At 39.9% G+C, this 10602-nt stretch overlaps 1 protein-coding gene across 4 annotated transcripts in view; it reads right to left on the bottom strand.

Moving 5' to 3' along the window:
- The window catches only part of LOC107745767 (IQ motif and SEC7 domain-containing protein 2-like), a 76779-nt gene that overhangs the window by 8090 nt on the left and 58087 nt on the right, over positions 1 to 10602 (bottom strand). For all 4 annotated transcript variants that reach the window (XM_016559742.1, XM_016559738.1, XM_016559740.1 and 1 more), the window contains exons 2-10: positions 9040 to 9325; positions 7024 to 7224; positions 6725 to 6901; positions 4631 to 5688; positions 3180 to 3341; positions 2885 to 3007; positions 1615 to 1781; positions 1355 to 1494; positions 1058 to 1183 (exon numbers count right to left, since the gene is read on the bottom strand). In XM_016559742.1, the coding sequence (XP_016415228.1) occupies positions 1058 to 1183; positions 1355 to 1494; positions 1615 to 1781; positions 2885 to 3007; positions 3180 to 3341; positions 4631 to 5688; positions 6725 to 6901; positions 7024 to 7224; positions 9040 to 9325 (2440 nt within the window). The remainder of the gene's footprint in view (positions 1 to 1057; positions 1184 to 1354; positions 1495 to 1614; positions 1782 to 2884; positions 3008 to 3179; positions 3342 to 4630; positions 5689 to 6724; positions 6902 to 7023; positions 7225 to 9039; positions 9326 to 10602) is intronic.

Raw genomic sequence — 10602 nt, 5'->3', positions numbered from 1 at the left:
TTTTCTGTCACTTTATCACTCTTGAAATGACCTGTACACTAAATAATCTAACCGTCATACTTACATAACAATAGCAGTCTATTTATTCAGTGGTCCAAGTTGAAGTCAGTATGTATATTAATGACAATATGGGACAAACATAATGTAATTTAGTGGCGGCAGGAGCTGCGCACTGCCGGTACATGAACAGTCAGACAAAACAACGTGCACAGTTATCAAAGAGTGCACGTACAGTCGCGGAAAACGATGTGTTCGGCAGTTAAAGACGTGGCGCGTCTGTGGAGTGCGAGTCATGGGAAACAATGTGCTCAGTAATTAAAGAGGCAGGCAGCGTTTCTGTTATTTGGTTTGTGACACCCTTTATGGGAAACGCCGGCGCAAGGCTGCTCACAACGCTTGGTCACGTGTTGCACCAGAACCGTTTTTGGAACCGAAACTTAGAAATTGCTCACGGTTCCGATTCTTTTCAAAAAACAGAACTCAGTTCCCAACCCAAGATGTCATACACCGATCAGTCTGTGCAGCGCTGCTTCAAGTCGAACACACCTATTGGGTTTGTGTTGTTGTTGTTGTGCGCACCAGGGAATGTAAATGCGCCATACGTCATCACGTCGCTATATCATTGATATCGCGATATGACACTTTTTTTATCATGTAAAAATGTATACCGGTATCATCGTGGACGGTATGATGTGGCACACCCCTAATATGTAAATACTGTATATGAAACAATTACATTAAATCTAAATATATATTTATAAATCCAGAAGATAAAGTTGTAATTTTAAATATAAAAAAATGAAAATCTAAATATACAGTTATAAGTCTGAAATTGTACAATGTAACTCCGAATACAGTTATATAATATAGGCTAAATGTTCTTTAATTTTTTAATGAAAACAGTAGGCCTATACATCTTGTATACATTAATCAATGCAAATATTGTACTATTATATAATTATTGTAAGTGCACATGACTCTAAACCCAAGTGAGTATTTTTCTTCTACTATATCTTCTGACAGTAATTAGGCAAATATGCGCTAAGTGAAGACTCACCACTAGCAGGTCATTAAAGAGGAAGACCTCGCGCTGGTGAACTCCACTCCGCTGGGGTCGATTGGGGTCAGGGACTTCATACAGCTGACAACAGCACACTAGCCTGCGATGTGGCAAAGAAAGCACCTGCACACGCACACACACAACATATTAAAATACAGCTTGGTTTGTTTCACACTAAACCACACAAATAAACAAACTAGAGATCAAATTACCTTTTTACTACAAGCTGAACAACAATATGGAGTTTCAACCACAAGTATAACATGCATGAGTGAAACACATGGTTTGACTCACAGGTTTCTTGCCCACGATGACCCTCTCCACAGCCTGCACTTGAGACACATGGTCATCATTTGTCCTGAGTTCCCATTTCTGAATGCGCTGGTAGATGCCCACTAACATATCCCTGGGAATATCCTGTCCATTATCCACTCCTGCCAATGAAAATGAGGGGGACAACGAGCAAGATACAGATGGTGAAAACTGCTGTACTGTCTTCAGTTGGAAACCAAAAATCTATCTGATTTAGCTAAAGGTATACTGGATTGGATCACCTCTAAGGTTCTTGATAAAATCCTCCAGCTTCATCTTCCTCTCAGCTTTGACGTTGGGGCTGTACATATCTGTGTTGAGAAGGATGATGGCAAATGCCAGGATGAAGATAGTGTCTGGGTTCTGAAACTGGCGGACAAGTGCAGGGTTGCACACGCAGTATCTCTGACTGTGAGAAAGAAAGAAGTTCATACTCCAGTGGAACTTTTTCTGCCTGTGCGACTAAATTTTGTGTGCGGTCTCACTGGCGCGACCACCGCGTTGGTCAACTCATAAGCGCTGCAATTTATGTTGCATATGAGAAACATCAAACGACAAACGAAACTGAAAGCATAACGAAACAGTGCTTAGAGAGTATACTCGCTGCGTCAGCACGAGCGCGAAGGTGCGTGCAGCAAAAATGAGGAATATTTGGAAACGTATTGAGGAAACGATGGATGGGTTTCAAGCGAAAGTCAACTAAAAGACCGCTTCTTAAACCAGAGAAGGTGAACATGCTGGTATTCTTGTGGGGGAAAAAACATGCAAGCACTGTCACCGTTAATTTTACTTTTCTTTTTGTTTTCATTTTTGAAAACTTGTTATCTTTGCTGTTTACCTCACATTACGCTATGGAGGCTCTCTTTTATTTATTTGATTCCTCAGTGTTTGCTAAACGTTCTGTAATTTATTAGTCGGTATATAATACAGCATGTGTGTGCCATGCCTCATCTTATTAAAAAATGAAAGGTGTGTAGATGTATTTAAGCAAAACAGTGACAACAAGATCGCGAATTCGAAAGTGAAAGCATCCGAAGCCCGCGGCTTAACACAGCAAAAGAGAAACTCTCATTCACAAAATTCAAATCACAAATAACCACTTTTGTTTCCATATAACTATAAACTATGATAAAAGTTCATCAGCATGCATTGAATAATCCCATGTTGTAGCGCAAAAAAAAAAAAAATCATGGCGACCAAATCATGTAGCTACTCGTGAAAGAAACTCCCATTCACAAAATTTAAATCACAAATAATACTACTGATGATAAAGAACAGGTTTAATGTTAACCACTTTCGTTTCCATATAACTATAAACTATGATAAAAGTTCATCAGCATGCATTGAATAATCCCATGTTGTAGCGCAAAAAAAAAAAACCAAATCATGTGCTCGTGCGACCAGCTGAGAAAGTTAGTTGCAAAAGAGGGACCAGTGGGAAGAATGAGTCTGGAGCCTTGAAATATGAAATGCAGAGAAAAGAGCAAAGGGTGAGATGAAAGCAAAGGCTACCTGAAGGCCTCTACCAGTCTCTCCACCTTCTGGGCTTCCCCCTGAACCTTAATCTGAGCCTGAAACTTCCTCAGGGCGTCATCCAAATCCATGCCCGAGAAATCCATCTCATCCAACACACAGCTGAGAAAGAAAAACAAAAAGAAAGATCGCTAAATTCTTCTGCCAACATGTTTTTGTTGATTTTTTAGCCTGTGTCTGGTTTCAGTTTTTTTGCCCCCAGGCTGGTGTGAACAGCATATGGATGCTTTGCTACAGTCTGGGGTTGGAAGACAGGAAAAACATCATTACTAACTCCAACACATCCTTGTTGAACTGTTTCTGACGGTTTCCCAGAAACTCCCCGATCATCTGTCTACTCAGGCCTTTCCTCTCCAGGATGAAACGTGCAATGCCCACAGGAGTGTCTGAGACAAAACCCCTCTCTATCAAATACTGGATCCCCTTCTCTGGTTTCCTAGAAGACGGAGAGAGAAAGACGGAGAGAGTGAGGATAAAACAAATAGGATATGATTCATTCCAGTAAAACTATAATCAACTGAAATAAAGACAAATAAGACATAGCAACAACAGCCTTAGAGTAGACAGATGTATAGACACTTGAGCAAAAATTAAATCAGATTTTTTTTGTATCCAAACAGATTTAGGTTCAAATCTGTCTTTGGTTTGATCGCCACTTGATTGCTTATGGTTCCATTTCCTCATCAGAATCTAAAGCACCCTGCTAAAAGTTCCCAAGGTGCTAAAAGATGTATAACATATCAATCTTGCATCATAAAATGTTGCAGTTACTTTTCATTATCAATTTCCATGATTTATAATAGGAGCAATGTGTTAAAATAAAACTGTACTACCATAAATTGTCTGCGATCTTTAACACAGGTATTAAGTCAGAAAAGAGGTTCAGAGAAATCACCCTGGGGTTGTCCTCTCCTCAATATTAGGATGTAAAAATTCAATACGGCAGGTCTGATAAACCATATGGAGGAGATATCTGTAGATAGATCCATACACTTTTCTAAAATCAAGATTTTAGGTTAATGTTTATATTAATTTATAAGAGACATATTCAGTGATGGTCATCCTTATACGCAAAGTACGCAAGTTGCATAGGGCTTCCAAACCACCATGGGCCCCCCTTGTTCTCAAAGATGATTTAATGACTAGGGCTGTGCGATTAATAGAATTTTAGTTTCATTTTTGATTTTGGCTTAATTTGTTCACTGTTAAAAGCGCACTGAGCTGCGAAAGAGACATTGTTCCCCAGGCTTTCTGTGTACGTGATCCAAGACAGAGCAAAACACTTAGGTATAGGCTACTTTGGGCATCGGGTGTGCTCTTAAATGGACAAATAAACATAAAAATAAGTCAAAATGTCTGTCTTGGCGAGTTTTCACTTGAACTTTGACAGTTATGTCTTAAGTGAACATAAACAGCTGGGAAAGTAATTGAATGCTTGTCAGTATTAGATCTGTGCATTCGGTCTTAAAGTGACAGCAGCCTAATAAACCTGCTGTCTCTGTCATTTAATGTCAGTCAAACAACAAAAGAAACTGCTCTGAAAGAACAGATTAAGGGGTTGGGGGTCATTTTGAGGTTTTTATGAATGCACTGACAGCGGCGTTGAGACAAAGTTTTAAATTAAAAAGGGGAATAAAAAAAAAAAAAAAGATTTAGACTGCTGGACAACTCAAAAGGTCAACTAAAAGAGCACATATCAATCCTATTTTGGTGAAGATATCTTACTTGTTGAAGAGGTTCAGTCCAATGCGGTAATGCCTCCTTTGCACCACGTCGTTGTTGAAGGCGGGCGAGTCCCAGCTATGCCTGCTCTCTCTCTGATAGGTCTGTTTTCCTAGAGGAGGCAACGGTTCCCTTAGACTGTCCCTAGACGAAGAGCCTGAGCTGCAGTTGATGGTCTCATTGGAGTTGGTGGTGGAGTTCAGAGAGTCGTTGTCCCCATCCGAGTGCTCCAGGCCAGTAGCGGGCAGTGGCGCGGAGGACGAGGAAGAAAGTGGCGTGAGTGGAGGCTGAGTGGGCGAGGGAGACGTGGGGTCAGGGTAGGGGTGATGGATGTGTGGCATAGGGTGGTGGTGCAACGGATGGTGAAGGTGTGGGTGGTGATGGTGGTGCATCATTGTGTGGTGTGGTACGTGTGTTGTAAGAGGGGATGGGATGGGGCGACCCGGGGGTCTCGTCTGGCCCTGTGCTGCACAGGGATTGGGTGTGCGAGGGTCGGGGTTGTGTTTGAGAGTCCCTTGAGGCGATCCACCCGCCGTAGACTCCTGCTCATAAAGCAGCTGCCTGCTGAGGGATCCTCGATCTGAACGGTCACTCATGTCAACAGAACTGTCACTAGGTGGCTCTATGGTGAGAACGGGGAGGTGTGACCCCCGCAACCGGAAATCTCGGCATTCAGTGCACGGTGTGCTACGCCGGCTGTTATTGCTCCCGCCGCCCTCTGTATCCCGGCTGTCTTCACGTCCTCCGACCCCGCTGCTTACGCCCCAGTACTCCGTGTCTGTACTAGAGGGAACCCGCTCGATGGATAGTGGAGAACATGGCATGCCGTCGTCCATATAAAGCGTGACGTCGCTGTATGAGGTAGCTGTGCTGTCCTCGTGCATGACCCCCAGACGTTCTTGCTCCCCCATGACCCTCCTACGTGAGTTAGGTTTGTTGCTCCACACACACTCGCCAAAATCCTCGCTCTCCTCACCGCCTCCCCCACCACCATCCTGAGAGTCCTCTCGGCCAGACTGACACGTCAGAGTGTCGTCCATAGAGTCAGCCAGAGATGTCACCTGAGAGAAGAAGCACACAGACCTTTACACTACAGTTCAAAAGATTGGGGTCTATAAGATTTTTTATGTTTTTGTGAGTCTCTTACGCTCACCAAGGCTGCATTTATCTGATCAAAATGAAAGTAAAAACAGTAATACTGTGAAATATTTTTACAATTTAAAATAACTGTTTTCTATTTTGATTCCTTTAAAAGTCTAATTTATTCCTGTGGTGGCAAAGCTGAACTTTCAGTATTCCAGTCTTCAATGTCATATGGTCATTTAGAAATCATTTTAATATGCTGATTTGACACTCAATAATTACTATTAATGTTGAAAACTGTTGTGCTGCATAATATTTTTGTGCAAACCGTGTTTTTCAGGATTCTTTGCCGAACAGATGGTTAAAAAAGAACAGCATTTATTTGAAATGAACAACTTTACAGCAAAACTCATTATACATTTTTCATACTGTAATTCGCTTTTAGTATTTAAAATGACTGATAATAGTTTTCAGTGTTCTATTTTAATTGACACGACAATAATTGTCAGCATATCAGTATCAGAAGTTTAAATATCTGTGCATTTGTAATATTTTGTCTAATCTGATCTTATCAGTAACCATTTTAAAATATTTAAATTATTTCAAATTAGAGCATAAAATATAAAAAAAAACAGATTTTTTTTCTGGGTCTGCTAATGACCATCGTGCCCGTTTATAAAGGATTTCAAGGCTCCAGGGAGACTGTCTCTGCAGTAAGATGCTTTGGAAAAAAGTGTCTGCTAACTGACAAGTAACCAAATGTTCCTTTAGTGTAATGCTGTGGCTTGTCATTTAGAAATGAGGGAAATGATGCCTGAGTTACATTTTTTATGGATTTGTCAGCTGTAAGACAACATCATATGTTTCAAAGGAACATGAACAACAATTTTATACCAATTCTGAAGCCATCCCAACTATATATATCTGACCTGTATTGAAATTAATTTAAACCTAAATCTTTAACAGAACTTTAATTTAAGGGTTCACTTCTTGAGTATTTCACACATCTGTCACCTGTTTGTTGAAGGCGTCGTCTGCATGCGAGTACTCCTCTCTGTCTGAAGGACAGTGTGCGGGTGAGTCAGTCTCCTGCTGTGAGTCTGTGGTTCCTGCCTGGCTAGCTGTGCCCAGAGTCGAAGTGTGATGGCTGGTATATCGACCTTGCTGCTGCTGGGGCGTCTGGGGCTGAACCTAAAGAATAATGAATAATTTATGGAAATTATGTAAACATCACATAAAACAGAATTATCATCTCACAGACAAGCTGAATTTTCTACTTTATGCAGGTTTTAACCATTATATTGTTATATTGCCTGTGGCTGTCGCTCATCAAACGAATACTGTGAACGCATGTTCGACAGGATGATCCGGCGAGTCATTCGGCTTTCAGAGGCGGAACTGCGTAGCTGTTGAAAATTCTTGTTCATGCGATACTGCCGGAACGCCGTCTGTATTGTGCGAGCCGCTCGTCTGCTCAGCAAGTAACCTCCATACTTCCTCTCCAGCATCTCCACCTGATACAAAGGAAGATGAACAAACAGAGAGAATGAGAGGATTGAAGAAAGAGTGCAAAAAGAGAAAGAAGTGGTGCGTTGTTCTTCAAACGTAATGCATAATGTGTCTACATGCTTTACTCATCAAACCTGAAACACAAAGAATCTAGGAAATGACTTATTTAATGGCAGTCTTTCTCAATTATTTTTATTTTAAAAAAAAGATATAAGCAGTAATTCTGTAGATGTTGGGGTGTTGGATTATTTTCATACGTCTCGGTCATGCCTCTCCATGAGTGGATAATTCCACAATGCAGAGATCCTTAGTATTATTATGAAAGCATAACAGCACTCTGTATCATAACTACAATCCCATCTTTCATTATGTGAGATGAAGGTTTGGGTTCACATTAGCATGACTGGAGGCCATTACGTATATTTGAGGCGTGACTGTAGTTTAAAGCCTGTAAGATGGCCTCCATGCACATTCAAACACAAACACTTTGTGATTAGTAGATTTTCCTATGGGCTGTTTGTGCTGCTGAGAATTAGGATAAACATTAATTAAGCACAAAACACTTCAGAAAAGTAAACAGTATTTGATTTCCTTTCATTAATGGTATTAAAACATGGTATTACTGCTTTTTGGAGATGGCAACAATTTCTTTACATTACTTGTGATTGTACGTAAATATGATATATATTTATTTTCACACTATATATAAGAACACCATGCTATGACCATCTGATATAATCCTGTGCTATGCATGGTTCCCACACATTTTTCAAAATGTGAAAACAGAAAAGAAAACAGCTTAACTTCTCATATATTTGCGCTTAGTTTCAAATGAACGCTCAAAATACATTATTTGGGTAACACTTTACAATAATTAACTAACACTTTAATACACTTTAATACATTAACTAACATTAACTAATGGAACCTTATTGTAAAATGTTACAATTATTTGTTATTAAAGCATATACGTTCACAAAAATACTTAAATTAAACAGAAAAGCAAGCACTGTGTCGTACGTGGCCGCTTGTCAAGCATGAAAAACACAAGTTTTATTTAAATTCTGAATATATTATCGTATAAAGCATGGAAAGAGCGCTCCCTTTAAATTTATTAAAAACGGTCACTCATTCATCACGATCTCACAAAGTTTCGTTTTAACCAATGAATGTGACCACACAATGAAACTTTTTTTTTTTATGAAGTTTACGAGCATGATAGAACTCAGCACCGGACAAAAAGCGGTGAATGCGTGCGTTCCAACCTAAACACATCTGATTGGCCATTGCGTTGTAGAAATCAACAAACATGTCTGTGATTGGCTACTTTGCTCCCCTCTGCAAAAATGCATTGTAAAATCATTTGACACTTTCCAAAACAGAAGGACAGATACACTGGATTGTTTGCCAAATGTATTTCGTTATGCTATTATTACGAAGAAAACAGATCCTAGACCAGGAGTTATGGGCAGCTTTTTCATCTAAAAGCAATCAGTTAAGACTATTTTACACTACGAGTTAGACTATTATACACGCAAAACTAAAGTCCGGCCGTCCCCCTCTGTTCGGAGGGGGGGCACAGGGATGTTCGTGGGGGGGCAGCGGCCCCCCCCCCCATTAAATAATAATGTAATATATATATTATTTACCAATTTATTACCAATATTTATTTACCAATTAATTACCAATTTCTAACTTTACACTTTTGAATTTTCATGACCAGGTGAACCCTTAACCATGGTAAACACGCAATGGGAACTCCAAGAGGCAGCTAAAAGACCTTAAGGACTATATGTTTATTGAGGAACGCAGATCCACACCTTCTTGTCCTGCAGGTCCGTGGAGAGCTCATAGCTGTCAGAGAGCACTTTGCAGCGCTTGCTCTCTTCTTCTTCTTGCTTGCGGAGTGCCAGGCTGGCGGGCTGGTTGCGGGTCCGTTGCGCCCAGGCCAAGCTCGCTGGGCTCGAAGGGGCCACAGGAGGCCCCTGAGGACCAGGAATATTTCGGATGTTCCCGTAGCACTCTGAGTTGCCCAGGTATGGGGCCTGACTACAGGTGCTGTCGGAAAAGCTAGCCGTGTCCGGACACTGAGGATCTCCCTCCACACTGAGAGGAAACAAGACAGAGAGAGACAGAGAATGAGCTCTAGGTCAACAACTGCCACAAATGGTCTTATTTGTTGACAAATTGAGACTAAAACAAGTCTGTAATCTTGGCACTGAAACTGATCAGTGTAGACAAACATATTAGCACACTAACCAACATTAGCATTTCAAATGCCCATATGCAGCCCAGTCAGGACTCAGCCATCTGGCCGGAATACAGGAGAACGAGGGAGAAACAAGAGAAGATGAAGGGAGTGTGAAAGAGGAACAGAGAGAGGACATGATGCATAGAGAAAAGGAGAGAGAGAGAGAGAGAGAGAGAGAGAGAGAGAGATGGAAGGTAAAAAGAGTGGCATGTGTGGCATACTGTCAACGAAACAAGTCAGACATTAAAAATTATAAGATATATTTAATATAAAATATAAATATAAAAAATTATAATTATAAGAGTCATTAAATGATGACTCAGAGATAAAGAGAGACAGAGAAGCAAAAAAGAAGGAAAAGGTGTACAAAGGTCAGTGGTGTATAAAGTACCTGAAAGCCATACTCAAGTAAAGGTACAGATATCTTACCAGAAAAAAGACTTTGGTAGAAGCTGAAGTCAATTCAATTCAATTCAATTAAAGTTTATTTGTACAGCGCTTTTCACGATACAAATCATTGCAAAGCAACTTTACAGCAAATTAAGTTTCTACAATATTTAGTTAAGAATATTACTTGAGTAAAAGTCTTTAAGTATGTGATATTTATTGTACTTGAGTACGAAAAGTATTTTTTAAATCTTAAACGTACTTAAGTATTGAAAGTAAAAGTACAAGTAAAAGCAAAATGGAAAAGAAGCAAATAAATATATATATAAAATGTTCATACACAGCTTGAGTAGCAAGATTGTATTCAGTTTTTTTGGGTAAGAATAAGAAGCACTTCATCAGGTACTTAGTGTCTTTCATTCCAACATAAGAAAGCATTTCTGGAATCTGCATCTGAAATAGCATTTAGATGTATTTACACAGTTTATGTATTTCAGAGGGGACATTGATGCATTTAAACTGCAGTTACAGATGCATAAATAGGTATAATGTTTTGTTTTTAACATAAAACGTTGAATACTGATATTTGAAATAATTTCAAACATGAAAAAAATTGTCGAAATGTGAAATTAAAACCGCCAGTAGGTGGCAGCAAGTGACTGTTAATCAGTGAGTCATTGAGATTCAACCGATTCATTCAAACGACTGATTCATTCAGAAACAAAGCATTTGACTGTGTTAATGA

The sequence above is a fragment of the Sinocyclocheilus rhinocerous genome, unplaced genomic scaffold (genome assembly GCF_001515625.1).
Source record: "Sinocyclocheilus rhinocerous isolate Xijiao unplaced genomic scaffold, SAMN03320098_v1.1 scaffold558, whole genome shotgun sequence".
Classification (NCBI taxonomy): Eukaryota; Metazoa; Chordata; class Actinopteri; order Cypriniformes; family Cyprinidae; genus Sinocyclocheilus; species Sinocyclocheilus rhinocerous.
Note: the sequence above shows the minus strand (reverse complement) of the source record. Positions and strands in the feature narration are given on the sequence as shown.